At 31.3% G+C, this 22,864-nt stretch overlaps 3 protein-coding genes and 1 long non-coding RNA gene across 6 annotated transcripts in view; 2 read left to right on the forward strand and 2 right to left on the reverse strand.

Annotated features, from left to right (window-relative positions):
• Positions 1-3,420, forward strand: part of fl(2)d (female lethal d) — an 18,732-nt gene extending 15,312 nt beyond the window's left edge. For both annotated transcript variants that reach the window (XM_014417660.2, XM_024361897.2), the window contains exon 6: positions 1,945-3,420. In XM_014417660.2, the coding sequence (XP_014273146.1) occupies positions 1,945-2,375 (431 nt within the window). In that variant the 3' untranslated portion in view covers positions 2,376-3,420. The remainder of the gene's footprint in view (positions 1-1,944) is intronic.
• Positions 3,421-4,720: 1,300 nt separating this feature from the next.
• On the reverse strand, positions 4,721-5,893 carry LOC136795609 (uncharacterized). The gene is made up of 3 exons (XR_010843238.1): positions 5,836-5,893; positions 5,602-5,716; positions 4,721-4,880 (listed from the first exon to the last, which is right to left on the reverse strand). It is a non-coding gene; the product is annotated as an uncharacterized lncRNA (long non-coding RNA).
• Positions 5,894-5,971: 78 nt separating this feature from the next.
• Zmynd10 (zinc finger MYND-type containing 10) lies at positions 5,972-7,705 on the forward strand. Its single transcript, XM_014417609.2, has one exon. It carries the CDS (start codon positions 6,073-6,075, stop codon positions 7,354-7,356), a length of 1,284 nt encoding a protein of 427 aa, XP_014273095.1. The 5' UTR covers positions 5,972-6,072; the 3' UTR covers positions 7,357-7,705.
• A 92-nt stretch (positions 7,706-7,797) lies between these two features.
• Positions 7,798-22,864, reverse strand: part of LOC106678849 (pancreatic triacylglycerol lipase) — a 25,047-nt gene continuing 9,980 nt past the window's right edge. For both annotated transcript variants that reach the window (XM_067046745.1, XM_014417639.2), the window contains 9 exons: positions 17,527-17,653; positions 15,237-15,399; positions 14,620-14,723; positions 14,399-14,532; positions 13,758-13,901; positions 13,449-13,556; positions 13,248-13,368; positions 10,820-10,977; positions 7,798-8,314 (listed from right to left, as the gene is read on the reverse strand). In XM_067046745.1, coding sequence (XP_066902846.1) covers positions 8,205-8,314; positions 10,820-10,977; positions 13,248-13,368; positions 13,449-13,556; positions 13,758-13,901; positions 14,399-14,532; positions 14,620-14,723; positions 15,237-15,399; positions 17,527-17,653 — 1,169 coding nt within the window. In that variant the 3' untranslated portion in view covers positions 7,798-8,204. The remainder of the gene's footprint in view (positions 8,315-10,819; positions 10,978-13,247; positions 13,369-13,448; positions 13,557-13,757; positions 13,902-14,398; positions 14,533-14,619; positions 14,724-15,236; positions 15,400-17,526; positions 17,654-22,864) is intronic.

Raw genomic sequence — 22,864 nt, forward strand, 5'->3', positions numbered from 1 at the left:
AATAAGCTAACAGGTTCATTTTATTATCTTATTTTTTCCCTATCTTTATTTTACAACCCCTTCTTTTCTCATTTTTCTTACCCACGTTATTAGTTATGTTCACCTTATATTATTATTGTTTTTGTTTTTTTTATTCATTTCTTTTTTTAAACTTTACTTATATTTTGCCTCTTTATCAATCATAATTATTATTATGGTTACTTAGATTTTGTTTCTCTCAACTTTATTTTTCTTTCCATATTTCAATTTTTAAATTATTAAATTAAAACTAATATATTCATACTTCTTTGCATTATATAATTTCATTTTTATTTTATTTCCTTAATTATGTCATTTTACCTACTTGTTCAATTACCTATGTATACATTTTATTTTCCACTTCTCTCATCACTTCATTTTATTAATTCCATTCTGTAAAATTATTCACTTCATGCAATTCTGTTTATATTTTCTTTCTTCTTTTTTATTTTCTGTATTCATTGGTTGTTATCTTGTTCTGTTCTTAGCCCTAATGAAGGCTAGAAATTCTAGCCTGGCACAATTAAATAAGTTACATTAACTTATTTGTGTTTCATTTTGACCGCACCCCCAACCATCTTCTCCTCGTACAAGTCATCCACGGCTAACTATCTCTCATAATTAAAAATTATTTTATTGGTTATTGCTTATTCATTTTTGTTCATTATTATTTGGGGAATTTAATTTATTTTCATTTGTAATTATTATTTATCTTGTCAATGCAATCTTGTAGCAACTTAAGTGGAGTGCTGTCATACAATATTTGTATTAGTCTGTTTCTCTTAGACCATTTCTATCTACTACTACTACATGGAAATGTGTTCACTTCTGAAAACCAAACTATGAAAATACCTGTTAGTACCCTCTATTTACTTTGAAATTTTATAAATTAGGAAATTTACTCTGATCTGTTGATGGAATTGTTATAGTTTCTTTTTTACTATTTAACTATTTAAAATTAAATTCAAAATTCATCTAACACATCAAATATTTAATGCCATAAGTATATTGGTAAAAATTGATCATAGGATCTCCATTAATTTTTTATTTATTTATTTTCTTACCACTTTTTGCAACTAATGAAGTAGATTATTTGTATCTGAGGAAGTGCTACTGTGTGAAACAGATTCCACCTGTTACAGTGCTGATAGGATCGGTGCATTTGCCCTTAGTTGTCTTTGATGCACCTTTGTTTCTGTGTGGATCTAGTCAGCTTGTTGAACTTATGGTCTTGAAAACTGTTGTACAATCCAAGTTGCTATTATTTGTGAAATAATATTTCTTTAGTAACTTTCTTGTTCAAAATTTTTTTGAAGTTCATAAATCGCTTGATCAGTTTATGTATAGTATATAATAGTATGTATGATTTATGTAACAGAGCACCATGGAAGTGTTCTAGATAGATTTGACGATTCTTATGTTTATTTATGTACCATTATGTTCTGATGAATTAGTCATTAAGATCATTTTTTTACTTAATAATTTATGCATCAATATTATTTTTTGGTAGACAATTTTTTATTTTAGTTTTAAATCAGTAATTTATTTGTGGTTGATGACTAGAGAGTTTTGTTGAGGCTGGTATCTTGTGCTTTTATACTTAAGTATTTTATTGTTTATGTATAGTACTTGTTCCAGACCTTTGGTTTTGACTACTCTTCAATTAATATTTAAGTTATGTCAATCAGGATAACAAGTTCAAAAATAAACTGTTGTTCAAAAATGTATTATGAACCCATTATTTCTAAAATAAATAAAAATAATTCATAAATGGGTGTGTAAGTGTAATTAACAATAAACAGGATAATACGAATGTTGATACAAATCTGATGAAAATCAGTTTTTTGCTTTTAGTTTTTTAAATTAAAGTCTTAAGAAAAATTAGGTTAATATTTAAAAATGAACTGCACTTTATTTTATTTTCAGAATTGGACGAACTTTTGCAAGATCTTGACGAAGATGTGGAAGGTATGCAGAGTACGATCTACTATCTCCAGCAAGAGCTGAAGAAGGCTAAAGAAACTTTGAGCTCACTGGAACATGAAAATTCACTTTTAAGAAGGACAGAAGTGATCAAATCACCTGTTGGCCAAGTAAATGGTTTACCTCTATCCCACAACAAATGGAATCGGTCCTCTGATTCGATTGACTCTACTACAGACCACGTTATGGACGATTTACAAAGGACTAAAGACTTAGATCCCGATAGTGTTGTGAACAACAATGTAGAAGGACAGAGAAAAAGGACGTCAAGTGAGAATAGTGATGAACATTCAATTATCAAAAAAGCGAAACAAGAGAGCGTGCATTATAGTGATGATGAGATAGTCACCAACGGTGATAACGGAGGACAATAACCAAAAACTTTGCTAGCGTATTTAATTTGTGATTTTTATATTTTTTAATTTTATTTGCAAAAACCAGTGGTTTATATATCAACCTTATAGGATTTAAATTGTATATAACAAGAGAGCATATATGTTATTAAATATTAACTAATCCTATGTGATGTAATATGTAAATACAGTAATTGTATTAACAGTTATGATGGTTAGTTGAATAATTTGAATCGCAGGCGTCTGTCTATTCAAATATTAGAATCAGAAAATATATTTTCAGATACCAAGCCTGACATGAGAGGGGGTATAAAAAAAATTAAACTATTTTTTAAAATTTTTATTTATAAAACGTTTATAATCATTATAAGAATAAATGTTTTATCTTTCTTATAATTACTAATTTATGAAGTTCAGAAAAAAATTTGTTCTGATTATATTAGGTGACAATATTTAAATTTCCAATAATACGCTCACTTACTTTTTTGAGGAGGAAAATGAACTTTTTTTTTTAATTTACAGTAAGGTAAGTACACTAAAGTACAAAAAACACAATTATTTATGTTACCGTATTAAATAAATGAGTTAAGAAAATGAAAAGGTGAATTGGTTACAAAAACTCCTTGTAAATTTGAATTGTTCGAATCAGCTGTATATATTACTTTTAAAAAAATTTAAAAGTTATAAGTAACAAAAAACACTAAGTGCTAAAGATTTTTGTGATGAAATTCCTTAAATCAAAGACATATTTGTTAACATTTTTGAAATCAATTTTAGTTTATTTATTTCTTGTGTTAAATAACATTTCTTTACTGTATTTATTTTCTTAAAAATAAATTATCTACTTGAAGATATAGGTATGTAATTGATTTATATTTTTATGTTTAATATTTACTATAAAATGACACCTTCTTGATATTACCTTGGTTGTTTTTTAATTTATTTTGCCTATGAATATGTCAGTTAAATTGAAGTATATACATTAAATTTGTAGAGGAAATTAAAATATTTGTTTTAAACGTAAAAGAGAATATATAAATAAATTTTGTTTTTAAAATAGAAACTATTAGGATTGTTGTTGTTAATTAGAAATCCAACCATTATCATTTTCTCAATAGCGGAAAGGTATTCTAATTTGATGGTAGAAGGTAATTAAGTCGAATTAAGTATTGCATTACATAATGTTATATTTTATTGCAGTTTGTGGCTACAATAGTGTTATGGTTAATATTACTATAATGTATAATAGTAATACATTGATGAAATATTTATATATGTCCCGGCAATATGGCCTCACCATTCCTGGATATTGAGGGGTTTGAGAATAATTCGTGAGGCTGAGCCATACCTACCTCTGTCTTAGTCAAAATGCTTTCCTCTCTCTCCTTAGTGTCACTATGGTCCATTAACTCGATCAATCTATTTAAATGTAACTTCACCAGTCTTGAATTCAATGTATAACCTAACATTTCTCAGCTCTTGTAATATTCGGCAATACTGAAACAGTTGTAAAGTTCATCAATCTGCCCTATAAAAAAACAATTAGATGGAAGAAGAAGAGGTCTTCCAGATTTTCAGAACACGATATTTAATGTCTCATGAATAAGATTAGGCCTAGAATTGGTAAAATTCATGCAAATGTGATCCTGTACCAAAATGGTGACCACCCTTCATTTTCTAGCGAACTTGTGACTTATTAAAGTTCCTCTGTAAAATGCACTTTTTGTCAGTTATGGCTTTTTTTATCAGAAATTTCCAAGGGCCTTTTAATTTCTGAGAATTTTCTTGTTTTTAACTTTCCTCTAACCTGGTTTTATGTGGGCCCATGGTCAGGATTTTTGAAAAAGAGTAGGGTTAATCCAATTCTCACTCGAGGATGGGGGTCAAAATTTTCCTTGAGCACTGTTGATATTAGATTGTGACATCGTAATTTCATGAATGATTTGGGCCAGATTACATAAGTATTTTAGATTTCCATAATTTTTTTCATAATATTTTCTTTTCTTGCAATTTAAATTGAAACGTTAGCGCACAGTAAAAATAAAGGTCACTTTAAGTTCTTTTTTGTATTCTTTATTTTTAAACTTCACGTATTCACAAGATATCTCCAGACATTTCTATAGTACCACTGTTCGTAAAATGCAGTCTTCTTCCCCCCTCTAATTCCTCTGTCCAACATATAGTTTTAACATAAATTTTAAAAAAAAATGAGATTAAAGATTAAAAGATATTTTGAAAAATACTTTCTTAAGATTTAATTTAATATACAAATTTTCAAAAAGTTTTTAGAGTGTTTAACATATTTGGTAAAAAATTAATGGCCTAAATATTATATTCAAACAAAATGGTTTGGGATTAAAATTTATTTGAAAGGAATATGTATTTAAAATACTTAATACCATATAAAACAAATACGAATAATAATACTACATAAAACAAATACTTTTAATGAGTATATCATTATTCAACAGAGAGATGGGTGACAGCCAACTAGATTCTTTATATCCTTTGTGACTATGATCTTAACTGAAACAAAAATTCGAAAATTACTAATATCATATAGTAGATAATAAAAAGTAATTATATGCTATTATTTGGCTGACTCATTTATACTGATTCATTAGAAGATTTTAAGTAATTAGTAAATGTACTTGAACTATATTGAGAATTGCAAACTGATGGTAGTAAAACCAGTCGTCAGTCGTTAGACCACATATTCTAGTGTAGAAGATTAGGACTACTTTTATTCAACCAAAAACCACCCACCCGGCTAGAGTTATTATTTTCAGTGTGTTAATAGCTATGAACAGTTACTCTCACAGTGAGACATATCAATAAAAGTGACCCTAGTGCTGGAGAGTATGCAAAAATATGGCTCATCTCATCAGCTCTCAGCTGAGGCAGTGAGAGATAGTAAATGATACCATTTAATTAAATAAAAACATTAAAATATACCATGTAAATTATTTGTTCAGTTGTCATGGAGTGATGAGCTGTCTGGCTGATGTCGATGTAAGATGTGCAGCATTTTGTCTTTGTATATGTGATAATTGCAATTTTCTGTCATTGGCTAAAGGTCGAGTAGTAAGTTGTTTGCCGATAATTTTAGAGACTCAAGATTTTGTGATTGGGATCTTTACCTTGCATTCTAGCAATTATTTGATTTCTTTGGATAGTTTTTGTTCTTTTATGGTAATATTCTATCTAATTTGATTTTAGATTTTGTGTTTAATAAGTTTACTATTACCTGATTTATTTCCATTTGTTTTTTCATTCTTTTACTTTGTTTATATATATAATTAAATCTTAGATTAATAAATACTAGTTTTGAGGCCCAATATAACCTTTTATAGTTTTTGTTTCTAGAACAAAAAAAAAGAATGAATTAGTTATTTGAAATATGACATTTTACAGTGTTTCTATTATTTTTTAAGTAATAATTAAAGTAAAATTATAATGAAGTATTATTATTGTACTGTACTTCAATTAGGGTACATTTTAAAATTTTCAAACAACTTCTTAAGTATTTTGTTAAAGGAATAGTAATAAAGGATAGAATAAAATAAAATTAGAATATTGCTGAAAATTTGTTTCCATATGTAGTAATTAGTGGATGATTGGACCTGTTTCCATGGTACCTGACTTGTTTATTTGTTGTTATTGACCTTATATTCTTTTCTATTGCCTATTGGTTCAGTGGACAAGCTTTATAGTCAAAATGGCTTCTGACATTCTCACTACACCTGAAATCGATTACATAATTCAAAATTTTAAAGTTTCAAAATTAGATGAAGTCGGTACAGTAGATTGGTTCAAAGATAAAGATAAACTATGTAAATTGTACCAGATTAGTGTTTTGGAAGCAGAATCTCCTCCTTGCGAAGAAAGGGTGAAGTCAGCTCTGGTCGCCAGTGGTAACATTGAAGTTTTTGTTAAAGAATTGGTGACACTAGCAGTTTGGAGAATTAAAATTTTACCTGAAATGTGTAAATTTACTCCAAAACCGGAGCAAGTTATACCTACATACATTATCTTATACAGTGAACAACTAATTGCGGGTATATTAGAGGGTGTATTGTTCTATGAGGAACTCTTTTGGGATTTAAATGACGCTTCGATAGATTTGATTGAATATTGCATTTCTCAACTGATAGTGCTTGACACCAAAGCAGCATATCAAGTCAGCGAAAATGCCTTTCATGATAGTGATACATTAAAGGTAATTAATAATAATGTCATTCTTATGAATTGTACTGTCAGTATTTCAAGCTTGAGCATATTACGTTATATTGTAGAAAATTTAGAAAAATTGCACCTGACTGCAGCATCAACGTTATACACCACTCATGATCTACCTGTGATTATAGCTTATTTACTAGATAAAGATGTTTGGAGTGTTAAGGATGGAGAAAAGGTGTACAAATTTGTCGATAACAAATGGAAAGAATGGCTACCAAGTGATCCTATGCTTAGCAAAGTCGAATGTCAAACTTGGTTATTGTTGAGAGAATTACTTATGAATTCGACTGTAGATACTGTTTATACCTATACTAACCATAGGAAAGAAGTACTTTCTAAACTTGTACGTCTTCTTCATGATAATGTTGTTGATCAGCTTAGTCCCTTGGCTGAATTGAAACTGTGGCTTCATAGATTGAGTATTACACAAACCAAAGAAGTTGTAAAGAATCCTTTTATTCTCGAGATTAACTCTGGATATAAAGAAGAATTATTGCTGGAATATCAAGATAAATGGAAGGAAATTGCTGAGAAAAGAGTTCATTTATTGTTCTATCCACACCACAATAATTTATTGAGTATTGTCAAAGGATTTGCAAATGGAATGGATGGATTAGTGGATCTAGCTGATAACCTAAATACCTGTGCTGTGTGTTTCGCAAAGGCTTTAAAGCGGTGTTCAAAGTGTCATAAAGTTTGGTATTGCTCTCGAAAATGTCAGGTAGATAATTGGGCGTCCCACAAGTTACTTTGTTGTAAATAAATTGTTGAACAAATACCACGTGATTGTGAAATAGGAAATTTAATTATACTAATAACACAATCATGAGAAGTATACTAACAAAAAAGAATAACTCCACAAGGATAATGACAGAAAACTCTAAAAAGGATAAAAGTTTTTGTTAGTATACACCTCACCTAATGATTTTATTACTTAAAAGTTTTTGCATTATATAGATCTAGTAGATTGAGGTTGTACATCAATGTAAGTTTAAAAAATAAATCAATTATTTTTAGTCATTACAATTGGACATGTAAATGAGTTAGAGAAAATGTGGGAAAAAAATAATGTGAATAAAATATAAATAAAAAAGATAACTTCTTACATACTATTAAGGATGTTTCTGTTTATGTTTTGAAGTAATGTGGCAGATAGCCTTCCAATTTTATTGGGGTTTTTGATCAAAGTTTCAACAAATTTCTTCAAATCTCCAAGGGAGCTTCTTTATTTTATATTACTAATTTTATACATTACATTGTTATTATTTTTTTGTTTGTATATAGCCCCTTGAAGCATATGGACAGGCGACAGAATTATGGTTCCTATGTCACAAACATGGCAGAAAAACTTAAATACGAGCCCATTTGCTGAGCAAATGCTGCACCAATTCCCACATAACACTCAGGCACCTTAGCCTCAAGCAAGAGTTGACATCTGAATGATTTTGTTTTCAAGTACATTAGTTTTTGTTTTACACCTCAATGATTTGAATCAAATCAAATTTTGATCAGACATATAAAACCAAATAAATATTTTTCAAATTTGCATAAATTAAAAGGTAAGGTGTACAAAAATGAATTAATCAGGTCCTTGATATTTTTATAATTTACTTATATTCCTAATATGCTGTCAATAAATCTCCTAAATGTCCTGGATATGAATTTGGAGAAGCGTGATGTCAGACGATCAATCAAGTTTGTACTTCTTCTTGCTGTCTCATCTGAAAAAAAAAACTTGAATGTAATCAAATTCAATATAGAAAGTTATTGTATTATCCTTTTATTTTAATCGTTAATATTTTATTTTTGACCTAATGTTTTAATGAAGTTAATGTAGACAGTAGATGTTTATCTGAACTAGTTAATTTCAAAACTCTGAGTTAAATCGCAATTATATCATTCAGTTAATTACAATGAAAAAAATTAATCATCAGCAACATAAAAATAAAAATAACATATATCATAATTTTTTTATGATTAAAACTTGTAGAGGTCAACAGGGCTTAGCAAATTTTACTCTTGGAAATCTCCTACAGTGGACTGGTTATAATTCAACAACTAATTAATAATAATAATTAATTTATTGTTAATATGCATACATTTTGAATAAAGATAAAAAAATGTAATCTGAAAAACAAAAATACATGCAAATAAATATTTTTTCTGAAAAAAAAAATATATGTATATTTATAAAAATATATACCCTAGCAAAGCCCACAATCACTTCGTATTCCCTTGCCATACTCCCTACCACATGAACCGGCAAAGTCTCTCTACTAAATCCCCCCCTGTACCTTGAGAATTGTAGCCAGGAAACCCATTCTACCCTTGGCCTCCTCGACATCTCTCTTATTTTCTCCATGATCTGGTTATACTGGGCATGGAGAACCCCAGCAATTTTGCTCTCACCGATAGTTAAGTGGTGCAGAAACCCAGGAACAAGTGCATAAGGTTGAAAGTTATTTTTTAAATTAAAAAAAATATATATACATTTTTTTTTTGCTTTCTTATTTGCTGTTCTTCGTCATGTCAAATAAGCATTTAAAGATGACATTTGGTGCAGCGCATGCGAATACTATAGAATGGATGAAAATTCTCACAGCAACATCACAGAACCTAAGGAATGCAATTTCAGATTTAGAAATGTTTACTGGAGAAATTGGTGAGTTGAACCATTTTCTGAAAGGAGGCGATCGACTCCTAGCAAGAATTGAAGTTAAGGCTGCGGAAGACCTACTAAACAAAGGAGATGCGGTCTCATTGTAGGCGGCTTTGGTAAAGAGGATAAAGAAGAGTATTCTAAACCAAATTCTGGCAGATCAAGAAAAATCATGGTCCATAGTCAAGGATAGACTCAAGAAAGCTTTCGGAGGCGAGAGATGGACAAGGGAGGAAGACATCCTTCGAATCATAAGAGAGGTGAGAAAACCTTGACAATCTAGCGGGCAGTTTGCCAGGGTTCTCCTTGTGCGGTATAACCAGATCATAAGAAAATAAGAGAGAGAGTAGATGTCGAGGAGACCAAGGGGAGAATGGGCTTCCTGGCTACAATCCTCAAGGTACAGGTGGGGATTTAGTAGAGAGACTTTGCTGGTTCATGTGGTAGGGAGTATGTCGAGGGAATACAAAGTGATTGTGGGCATTGCTAGGGTATATATTTTTATAAATATACATATATTTTTTTTTTCAGAAAAAATATTTATTTGTATCTATTTTTATTGTTCTTCAGATTACATTTTTTATCTTTATTCAAAATGCATGCATATTAATTATTATTATTTATTTTGCTGTTGAATTATAACCAGCCCATTGTAGGAGATTTGCAAGATTAAAGTTTGCTAATCCTTGTTGTCCCCTACAAGTTGCAATCATAAAAATATTATGATATATGTTATTTTTATTATTATGTTACTGATGATTAATTTTTTTCTTGTAATTAACTGAATGATATAATTACAATTAAACAGTGCTTTAAAGTTATCAAACAATATATCCTAACAGTTATTTAATGATACAATCATTTTTAATTTTTAAAAAAGAAATTTAAATAATATAACACTTAAAACAATAATAATATAACACTTTGTCATCTTTCTAAAGTATTTTTTAATTTGGAGTCTGGCCATACGCGGCGCAGAAGCCACTTGGCGGTAAGATTTCAAGCTTAACAGGTTCGTGTAATGTTTTATTTATTTTTTTTTTTGTTTATATTTTATTTTCTGTATTCATTGGTTGTTATCTTGTTCTGTTCTTAGCCCTGAAGAAGGCTAGAAATTCTGGTCGAAATGGTGGCATGATTAGATAAGTTACTTCAACTTGTTTGTGTTTTATTTTGACCACACACCCCAACCATCTTCTCCTCATATAAGTTATCCACGATCAACTTTCTCTCATGATTATAAATAATATAACATTGAATTAGTATAACATATTACATTAGCAAAATTATATAAACTGAAGGAAAAATAATTTAAACTGAAAAAATAAATGATTACTGACAAAAATAATATGGTCCAGAATTGCAGCTTGCTAGGAATGTAATTTATTTTATTGGGTAGTCACTTTATCATTAATATTATCATTAGTTTTTTTTACTTTTTTATGGTGGTTCTAAGCCCATTTTAGGACCTTGGCATCTTGAACAATGCCTTTCCAATCCTCCCTATCAGCTGTATGACAATTATATAATCACTCAAATTTATAAATAATTATCAGCTGAAATTTACCGCAGTAAGGAGGGGTACCAGTTGTTGTCACTGTAAAAACTCCTCTAGCTGGAATTAAAAATGTATTTAAGCCCACAAGATTACATGTTTCTAGGGTGCAGTGGTTCAAATCTTTTACAATAGGATCTGACCAAATCACAGTTCCTAGAATGGTGTATCTAGAACAGCATACATTATCTACATAAGTACTATATATTATTCAGGAGATATTTTTAAAAACAGTATTTGTAACAAGAAATTAAGGGAAAAATATGACTTTAAAATTTTCCAGATGGTTGAATGTCTGAAAGGTCTAAATCTAAAACTAAAGAAAGCTGATTGGTTCACCAATTGGTTATATTTGTATTGTCTTTCAGCTCTTACACCATCTTATAATATTTGAAGAAAACCCTGTAAATAGTCTAATTATGTGAATTACTAACAAATTTTTTTGATATAATTTCAGTGTTCTGTAAAATGGAAAATTCAAAAAATATAGTATCACATTTTTTTATTATTATTATTTTTTTTTTTACCGAAATAGTCATCGATACTAATTACTTTAACTGGGAGAAACACAATCAGGAACATACCTGAATCTCAAACTATAAACATATTGTTGGTTTTTCATTCTACATTCTAAAACAACTTTCCAGACCAGGTAAAGTATAAAATACTACAATCTGAAAAATGCTGGATTTGTCCTTTTTTACATAACACTGATATAAGGTCTTAAATAGAATGCAATATAAATTGTATAAAAGTAATTAACTTAATATAATCTAATAAACATATCTGTACTGCCTATATATAGGACTTTATTTCAGAATATTGACTGAAGGTAATGTGAGAGCCTAAACATATTAGTAATGTAATTAATTGGAGAACCAAAGCCAACCATGTTTACTTAATTAACACCTCATCATCTTAAATTATTTACATATAATAATAATACTTTATTTATTCTGGGACGAGTCCCTTTAGAATAATATAGAGAAATCAATAGGTGAGGGCTGAGGAGCCTCAGAGATATTTAAACAAAAATACAAAGAAATATAAATAGTCATTATAAAAAATAATTATAAGTTACTTTCTCACCTAAATCAGTTGGACAATTAAAAAAAAAAGGAAATGATGTAAAAATAAATAGGAATGACATAATAGTTCATATACATATTTACAATTATATTGACTTACAATTTTATGGGGTCTGAATGGATAAGAAATGATTGAACAGGCGGGATTTAAAGGTAGGGCGGGTATTGGAGCGATGGATGTTGGAAGAGATGGAGTTCCATAGGGATGAGGATCCGATAATGAACGATCTATCGAAAGCAGCAGTTCAGTGGGCCCTTGTGTATAAATCTGAAGTCTGGTAACACGTATTGCAGGAACGAATAGAGGATTTAAATTGAAGGAGCTCAGAGATGTATGAAGGACGGCGGGATTTGATGACTTGGAAGATGAAGGATGCCAGGAAATACTTACGACGGTGGGAAGGATGAAGCCACTTCAAATCAGCATAAAAACGGGAAACTGAGGCGTCCCTTGGGATTCCGAAGATGAATCGTACACAGTAATTTATCAATCATTTTAATTTCACCTCAAGATTCCCAGAGACACCCCCATATACCGCACAATAATAGTCAAAGTGGGGAAATATTGGAGAAGTGACTAGGAGCCTACGGGTTTCAAATGGAAATAGGTGGCAGAGGTAATTTAGACGTTTTAAAGTGGAAAAGGTATGGCAGGAGATATTGGATACATGGTTTTTCCAGGAAAATGTTTGATCAAAGGTTATTCCCAGGTTTTTGATGGTAGGGTAAAATTTGATGATCATGTAGGAACAGTTTTAAGGAGATGATTGGAGCCTATTAAGATTGCCTTCATCTTCTTCGCATTTAGCTTCAACTTTTTAGCTCTCGCCCATTCACAAATCCCATCCAAATTTTCTTGAAGTTTCTCTGTGGCTGGTAATAGGTCAGAAGGCCGGAATGACAGGTATAAAGGTTGTAATAAAGGCTTGTTTAGTGCCTCCTATCAGCAAATGATGGGACTGTTCATTGGGAAGTTTTAATGTTACATCTAAAATTAGAAATACCACAGTTGAAAAATTACCAAGTTCTCAAGTAACAACCAAAACTTGTAAAATATCAAGAAGAGAAAATAAACCTAGTAATATCAGCTAAGCAGAAGACATCAATGAATTATAATTTTAATATTTATTTATTTTGGTATAATATATCATAAATTAATTTCAATTTCAATTTAAAAAAATAAATTGATGCTCATTTTTTATAACTTGTACATAAGCATACATACATATAAGTAGAAAGCATTTTTGTTGGTAGTACTGTGACTATACAAATGTGAATTCCTTAACTTGTAGTTTACTAAGACACTCATAGGTAGAAGAAGAATATAAAAATGATAATAATATTTTACTAACTTTAAATGTGTCTGAGCTTTCAATACTTTCCTTCCAACAAAGGAACAATCTGTTTCAGTTAAGGCAGCAATGAAGTATTCATGAGACCTTCCATGTGAACAGCTAACCCAGTCAGTAATAACTTAAATTAAAAAAATATGTAATAAATAGGAACTTGTGAATTGGTTTTTGTTACAAATTATTAACACTAAGCTGTATTACCTTCAACAGGATACTTTACTAGGTCTACATTACTAGTTATGTTCGGCTTAGGTACTTCTAGACACCCAGGCTGAGAAGAACCTCCGTTCATATAGAAATCAACGGTACCTTTGATAATTATTCTCAATTAAAAATAAAAACATTTTAATAAATAATAAAATGGTAAGGTTTAAAATTATAACAGAACTAATTAGGGGTAAATATGCTTTAGAAAGAGTTTTAATGAGTATGAAAAGGAATATATTCAATTAGGAAAATATTTAAATATAAAGAAAGATTACTATTATAATTTTTTTTTAAGTACTGTACCGACAGGTGTGAGCATTCCGAAACCAAAAAAGGGTATAAACAGTCTGGCATCTGTGTGTATAACATCTACTTCTTCTGCATCACTTGGATCCAGTCTAACCGTGGCGGGAGTTCCTTGGAACCCTGGTTGTGCTGGATCAAGCCCTGTAAAATTTTATTTTGTTTTGCTCAAGCAAAGTTTTATTTTATTTAAGAACATTTAAAGAAAAATTAATTTAATTTCATGTTAAAATCTAAAAAGCCATAATAATACACGACATGGACTAGTCCTCCAGCTTAGCTGGACAAAATACAAATTTCAGATAGTTGCATTTTCTGGAATTCATGTTGCTCGACAGAAAAAATCTATCCATCATTATACCTCATGTCTTGGTAAGTCATTGACATAATTATCAATATGCCTCATATACCTACAGTGCATTTATGAATGTCTTCTTGATACAATGTTGGTGATTTTTAACAAACCAATAGGACATGGAAAAAGATTTAATTGAGGACATATCTACTTTAATGACAGAATATAAAAAGAGAAATTTGTAATATTTTTCTCTATTTCACCCATTGTTATATTGTCTATTCAATTTCACTTTTTTTGTGGTTTTAAGAATAAAATTAAAATAATTATAGGAAAATTTAATTACCTGTAATCCTCTTGACTTTTGATATTTCAGCAATGTCTTTAGCGCAATAAGACATTATGTGGGAACCTAAGCTGTGTCCTATTAGATGAATTTTCTCTGTCCTAAGTCCTCTATTTATGAGGTACCTTAGGAACCTGAAATGAATAACTAGATCAAATATAATTATTTTAACTATATTAATATTTCTTTAAAGTAAACAGATATCAAATGTAAGTTAAAACCTAGCAAGTACTGCACCAACGACTCTTGTATTAGAAGCAACTTGTAGGTAGTTAATTGTAGTTGCACCCTTTCCCCAGTCTAATATAAATGCGTTGGCATCTTTCTGAAAATATAAATAAATATTGTAATATGCATAGTTATTCAAATTTTGATAAATATTTTTTAACTTTTACTATATTTTAAAATAATAAGGAATACACATTTCTCTTTTTGATTAAATTAAAATAAACCATTTTTTCCAAAACTTCCAAGTTATATTGACCTCATAAGTCAAGGAACCGTTTTAATTTTTTTTTTTATTACAGGTCCTATTATTTTACTATACTGTAGAATCAATCACATGTAAAATTCAATTATTTCATTTATGGAGGGACAAACTTTATTAGTTTGTATTTCAGGTTATCATAAAAAATATGATCATACATTTTTCTTTCTTATACTTTGAAAGAAACTCCTCAGTACAAACTGGTATCTAGATTGTGGCAGGATTATCTTTAAGTGAAGAAGATAGCAAAAAAAGGGATTGTTGTGATGGTTTAGACATATTTAGAATGAACAATATATTTTAATCTGCATAATTATTTTATAGTAATATTAGTAATCTTCTAGTGCTCACATTTTTCAAATAAGCTACAACCATTTCTGAAAGCCATTCCTCTTCTCCACTGGCTGAGAATCCATGAGTCATAACCACTGTCACTTCCCGATGTGGGTTGAAATTGCTACCTCTCAAGGACCAGTAACTGTCTTGTAAGTGTATGTTGTAGGGCCCACTTGATCTGTAATATACATATTTTTTAACTAAGCCAATAAATTGTGGTCAAATATATAATTTAATCGAATAAATGCTTTTTGTGTTTTCATAATGATGAGTTTTGGTTGTTGACCGTGGATAATGTATATGAGGAGAAGATGATTGTAGGTGCAGTCAATGAAGAACACCAATAAGTTAAAATTTATTAAATAGCACCAAAGTTTTGGACAGAATTTCAGGCCTTCATCAGGGTAAAGAACAAAAAACATGATGAAAACCAAAACGAATAAGAGGAATTACATAATGATTAGAAAATGGAAAAACAAAAAACAACCAATATGATGGTTTCAAATAGTATTGAAAGAAATGTATAATCTAAGTATTATAAGAAGATAAAGGCTGTATGAAAAAAGTAATAATAATACAATTAAGCAAGAGAAAAGAATAAATAATAAAATATGTATGAAAAAATATAAAGTTATATAATCCAAAAATAAATAAATAAATATGAATATTTTAATTTAATGATTATTTAAAATTAGAGTTATGAAAAAAAATGAGAAACAGAATATATGTAACTAATGTAATTTGTCAGTAAAATACTAGAATGAAAAAAAGAAAATATAAATATAATACAAGTGAAAAGGGGTAATTAGTAAATATGATTTTATTGTCATATTTACTAATTACTCCTTTTGTCTTGTATTACTTTATATTTTATTTCTTTTATTCTAATATTTCATTAGTTACATATATGTTTTATTTCCCACTTTTTCCAACAGTTCATTTTTAATAATTTTGTACATATTAGTAATGTTTCATGACTAGATTTTCTTACATATTTTATTATTTGTTTTTTCTTCTTGCTTAATTATGCTATTATTACTTAATTAATAATAATGCTATTGGCAATACTGATTCAGACCATGGGACAGCTTGACTTTCCTTTGTTTGGGTCTATTTGCTTGGAGCGTCCATTATTGCAACACATAATGTTTGTCCTTCTCTGATCCACAACAGTCCAGTGTGATAGAGAAAATAAAATACTTAAAGTAGTGTGCATTATAAAATATTTTAGTTTAAAACAAATTATGAAACTTTGAGTAAAAATTATCAAAACAACTATTAAAAAAAACAAAAAAAACAAATATTATGTATTAAACAGCAATATGAACGCTCAAACAAAGATGTTTATTTTATAAAATGGTTGAGTGATCTCAGATTATCCATTCTGAAGATGGGAAAAGAGTGCCGAAACGTTGATGGAAAAATATTAATGAAAGAAAGCCATTAAAAGGTGGAACTCTTCACAAAACTATCTAATATACTTTACATTGAATGTCCACCATTGTTATTTATTACCCTTGATTGAGATATAGGGTCAGGTGGGGTAATGGGGAACAAGCATCATTATCGCTCACATGGTAGTTTGTTGAACCAAAATGAGATGGCATTTGTAAGTCAGTGTTACTATGAAGTGATAGAATATGTTCCCACCTTTTCAGGTTTTCAGCTGGCAGCTCTGTGATATGATCAGTTAACATAGTGAATCATTTCTGAAATTCAAAGTGAAGTATCTGCTAATAACAGCTTCTGGTGACTGCATGATTCGCAGGTGAGAGTCATTCTTTGACAATAATTGTTGGTAGTTGAGTAAATTTCAAGTACCTATGGCAATTTTGGTGTAACTATTCTTTTACGACCTGGGTATGACCATTCCCAATAACCCCTGAGATTTTAACAAAAAAATTAGGCCATTTAAAAACCCAAGTTTTACTTTTGACTAGTAGGATTCTTGAATGAGATGTGTATTAACAAGTTCATGCACAAAAAAAGGTGATAATACACCTTTCATGGTCGCAATGGTAATGAGAAGGAGAAAAATACATATTTCATTCCCAATTACCCCACCTGACCCTATCCTAATACTTAATAATAAAACAGAATAATTAAATAAAAAAAAGAAGTTTATCATTAAAACTCTAGCACATTTGAGAGCATTAAGACAGTTGAGGTTAATTTTGAGGGTGATTAGGGAATAAATCCTGTCTGTTCCAAACCAGTTGGAATGAATTGGTAACTAGAAAAAACAAACTAGCAAATAGAATATTAAAATGTTGAAGTTTGGTTTAGCTCTATATATTTTTCATACCTTGTAAATAATGATATGGTTGGTGATATTGTTGTAGGGCTCCAAGGAGCAGGGAAAGGTCTGTGGACTGAAGTCCAAGGATATTTCCAGGAAAAGCAGCCCACACTGGGATAGCAGACTTCACTTTCTTTTCACAAAAGACAAATATATTAGAGTAGCTCGGTTTTCAATTTATAAATATTTCATTTATCTTTTAATCTTTTAATCATTTTCTGTTTAACCAGTGTTTAAAAACAAAATATGTTTTTTCACATGACTTTTCTTATTATTTTGGATAAAACTAATAGCATTCCAAAAAAAAAGTACTCTAAAGATTTTATAATATTTGTAACTGAAATCCTGCTTAAAACTTAATTAAGTAAATTACTATTTATGTATTTATAACTACTATATAAATCAAAGGTTTAATAAAATAGAATCCATTGAACTATAAAAAACTAAATCTACTATTTAATTTTTTTGTTGACAAAAGTATCAAACAATTAGACATATTTTTTGTTTTGCATCAGCAAACTTAGTTTTACTTAAAATTGTTACAATTCAGACAAAGCAAGCAGAAATGGTAAACAGCGAATCCAAGCTACCTGGGAAAATGTACTGAACTAATCAAATTGCAAGGCAATAAAAAATACAAATATGTTTAGTTGTTATCTACGTTGGTGTTATTTCAGTTTAGCTAAAATGTTCATGCCGTCACAACATCCGCATGAGATCTGATCCTAACACTTTCCGTTTCTAGTCTTTTAATAATTGCTTCCGCTTGACGATTTATTTGATAATGTTAAACTATGATGTAAAAATTCATTTTTTATTGTATACATGTTGCTCTGTGGCAAACTGTGAATATATCGATTGTATCACAAGCCGGTTTGTAACGGTCAGTCGGTATATTGCCCTCAAGGCTTGGTTGTGAACTTCTTTCTTCTCACTACAGTAAGGGGTAGTTCAAACAGTAAAAACATTTTATTTGTGTCCATCACCCCCGCGTTCAACAGATAGGACACTTTATCCTATACTCCGATTTTTTAAATCCCCCCCCTTTCGTATACTGAGCATTTATTAATATAACTCGTGCAATTTGGAGAATTATTACAAGTATCAGTACTGTGTGAACTTTTTGGCATTTACCACAAATATTTAGTTGGCAATATTTACTGGTGTGTGTGTACTTATAACATGAAAAACAAATAAGTTGCTCCGGACAGAAAATCTAAGATTACTTAATTATACTTGTAAGATTACGGGTAGAACACACTTCTCGAATATCAAAATAAGTAAAGACGTTGTCGGATTTACACAATCTTTCTGGTTCTTTTTTGAATTTTTATAAAGTCGGGGTCGGGGGTCACATTTTCTGATGGCCCCCTTGCCGCGGACACCCGAAGACGCTGCGACTGCAATGCCGCTCCAGTCTATACACCATGCAAGCTAGGACCTGGCCTATCCCTACCATCACGCCAGAGTCGAGGACTTGGTGGCAGCCACCGATCGAGACAGACCTATGCTTTATTTCTGGCTCCAGGTGAAGACACATGGTTTTCACCATTTCGCCCATCGCACACCTTGACGAGGACCTAGAGGACGTCACCGCGGTGGCGAAGACGCCAAGACAATAAGCAATGTCGTAATGTATGAGATCACCTCATATTATGATATCATCTTATATAATCAAAATAATTATTCAGTTAACACACTAACACAAACTGCACCTCCGGAATTAACCATTTTGAAATCAAAGAAAATATATGCATGTTGTTAATCACCAGTAAAGGTCTCACATTTTCAAGACCACCTTTCCACATGTTCCACACTAATTTAAATGAAATGAATGAATGAAAAAATAACTTTATTCTGGGACATATGCCCCCTAAGAATAATTACAAGGTTCATATAGTGAGATTTTTATCTGGGGAGCATTTACAAATTTTCAGATAGTTGAATGAAATTACATTGGTATATTGGCTTTACTACTGTTTATAATGTTAATCAATAACTGCCTATTTATTTGATTACAAAGATGTGGAGGTGAGGCCACTTCAACTCGGAATACCAGCGGGAGACTTGAGAGTGCCTAGGGAACCCAAAGATAAATCTTACAAAACAATTCATGAGTCTCTTCAGTCTCAACTCTAGTCCTGCAGATAGCCCTCCGTACACCAAGGATCCGTAGTCGAAGTGGGGGAAGACAAGAGAGGATACTAGGAGCTGACGAGTGTTCTGAGGAATGGAATTACGGAATTTTAGGAATTGTTTGAGTACAGTTATGGATTTGCGTGTGATTTGGGAAATATGGTTATTCCAAGAGAGGTGTTGATCAAAAGTGACACCAAGGTTTTTTATTGTAGGATAGAAGTGAATCGGTTGGTTGTTAAGGAAAAGTAGAGGAGAGTAAGGGAGGTTATGAAGGAGGCGCTTGGAACCGATAAGAATGGCCTTCGTTTTTTTGGCATTCAGCTTCAAATCATTGTTAGACGCCCATGCGTTAATGCTGTCAATATCTTCCTGTATCTTTTGGATGGCCTCAAGCATTTCGGAGGGATGGAAGGACAGATAGATTTGGAGATCGTCTGCGTATTGGTGGTACTGTGCGTGGTGAATGGAATCAGGAAGATCAAATGGAGAAAAGGGTTGGTGAAAGTAAGGAACCCTGAGGAACACCTTGTGACAGAAGCAGGGGAGAGGAAAGAGGTTTATTCGGAATGACGACTGTTTGGGAACGATGGGAAAGGAAGGAGAGAAACCACTTTAGGACACTATTTGACATGGAAAGGTTTTGAAGTTTATTAAGGAGGATCTTATGGCTAACTTTTAAACTGGCTAATTTATTATAATTTTAAAATACACTCGGGATACCTGAAGTATAGCACGAGCAGGTCCCGATGTAAACAGATGTAGTTAGTTATCTTTTCATGATTAGCTCTGAAACCAATTGAGCAGCTCTGGGGCATAGCAACCCCACGTGAAAATGTAGTTGAAACGATATGGGAGCACTGCGATGATATTTGTTTTCCTTGATCAAATCATATTTTGACCGAGCGGTAGTTGATGAGTTTTGAAGTATCAAATAAATACTTTCTTTACCAGGCTGTCTATTGTAAGATAATAAAATCGTTACGTATATAAGGATTTACTTGATTGTTTTATTCAATTACTTTGGACTATATTATATGATGTTTTAGTTTGCCAAAAATATCATTACCAAGATCTATCATATTGTATCATCTACATTATACGAACAAATGTATATATTTTGAGTTATTACATCTTGATTGATTAATTTTTATCATAATTTTATTTATATAGATAAATTCAAGACTTCTATAGATAAGAAACTTCCCAAAACGATACCGAACGTTTAAAAAAAATAGCGTGTAAATGAATTTAAGTATCGGAGAGAGCAAAAATAAAAAGAAAAAAAGGAAAAAAAAAGAGAAAAGGGAATAAGATATGACTCGCTTGGACTGCTGTAAAAGGCTTTATTTGGTTCAGTACATATATATCTATGTATATATGCAATGCAGTGGTTTGGGAGAATCGGATTTGGGAAATTCGGCAGCGTTGACGGACGTAACAGATTGGTGTCGACCGGATGTTCATAAGCTATATGATGATGGTGGAGACAATCCATGAGGTAGAGCGCCAAAGAGAAGTGACACTCGTACATCATAGGGAAAGACCAACCAGAGAGGACTGAACGAAACCCTACAGGCATTGCGTCGTTGATACTTCTGGTGGGGTAAGTGGGAAGCGCATTATTCAAGAAATCATCGGTAGCTGTGACGTATGCCTGAGTTCAAAATAGGATAGACACCCACCACTAGTGACACTGGAAGAGAGGCCCACTGCATAAGTACCGCTCAGTGATCTTCAGGCGGATTCGTTTACGTGGAATGGATACAATTTAACAATGGCCTACTCAGTAAAAAAGAGGCCGGCAGAAGCAGTGTCAAGAGCCCTACGAACATGGTTCCAGTTTTACGGGGTACTAGATAGAATCTCATCAGATAGTTTGACAATGCAAGCGTCAGGGAAGAAATGAAAGTCTTGGAGGTAGTGTAACACCTTCACACCCCGCGACACCCAAAGAGCCGATGAGGGATTGAAAGGCTCCAAAACACTCTCAGTGCCCACCTGTGGGTGTATCAGTTGGAAAAGGGGCTAGAGCTGGATGAAGCGATGGAACGAACAATCGTGGCATACAATCATTCAGAGCTGCAGAGGTACGAAGGCCTATTCAGAGTGGTCACCATTAGAGAGCATAACGTTGTCACCATAGAAAGTCTAAAAGAACCAAGAAAGCATAGAACTGTTCACCAAGAACAGTTAATGCTTCCTGCAAAGGTGTTGTGGTAACAGACTGGAGAGCCCTCACCTCCTTCCGAAGGGTAATATTGTAAAATTATTTTTTTCTGATTATTTAAGGGACTTAATAACAAGTTGTGATTGTAAATATCAGTGAAAATATAGATTCCTCTGAAATTGTATTTTTTTTCTTTTGTATACTTTGTATTTTGAGAACTGTTTATTGTCATTGTATTGTATTTATTTGTATATATCTTTTTCCATTGTATATAATTGAGTTTTTCGTATACCGGCGGGGGGAGAGGGAGGGGGAGTTACAGTCAGGTTAACCAAATGTTTTATGGGCGTTAATGACCTCAGAGTTTTATGTATTGGTTTGCCCCGACCCACTTATCTTCTTCGGTACATGATGGGCACTGTTTGGCTATGTGCCACTAATTTCCGCATTCAAAACACCTGATGCGTGAACATAAATAAGTTATAGAAGAATAAATAAATAATTCTTCAAATTTATTATAAATAGAAACAAACGGTTTAAAATAAATTGTTAAATATTAATATTTTCCAAACTAAGTTACGAGTCTGTTCGGAACCAATTCGGAGAAACAATGGAAAAAATGAGACGCAACAATGAAACCCTGCACAATGAAGTATTCTACCATAAATTGTGGTAGTAAATATTGTATGATCATTAGTATATGATTTAAGTTTGGGTAGGCAAAAATATCAGTTCTAATAAATTTTGCTTGGTCAGAGAAAATTTGGAAAAACCTGAAAACCGTGAATTTCTCCAAACAATTTGGTTGACTCCATGGTAACATTGTTTCTCTCCTCCCCCCTCGTTATATCGTACACTCCTGCAGGGGAAATTCACTTTTATTCAAAACGTGTCTTTGTCAACATGGAGCGTATTTTCATGAGTCAAAATATTTTTAATATAAGTTCGGTTAGGAATAGTTCTAAATCAAAAAATAATTTGCGTCTAAAAAAAAAAAATAATTGAGGGAGAGAAGGAGAGAGGGAGAGAGGGAGAGAG

This window comes from Halyomorpha halys, unplaced genomic scaffold (genome assembly GCF_000696795.3).
Source record: "Halyomorpha halys isolate HHAL.00 unplaced genomic scaffold, Hhal_1.1 Scaffold164.1, whole genome shotgun sequence".
In the NCBI taxonomy this organism is placed as follows: domain Eukaryota; kingdom Metazoa; phylum Arthropoda; class Insecta; order Hemiptera; family Pentatomidae; genus Halyomorpha; species Halyomorpha halys.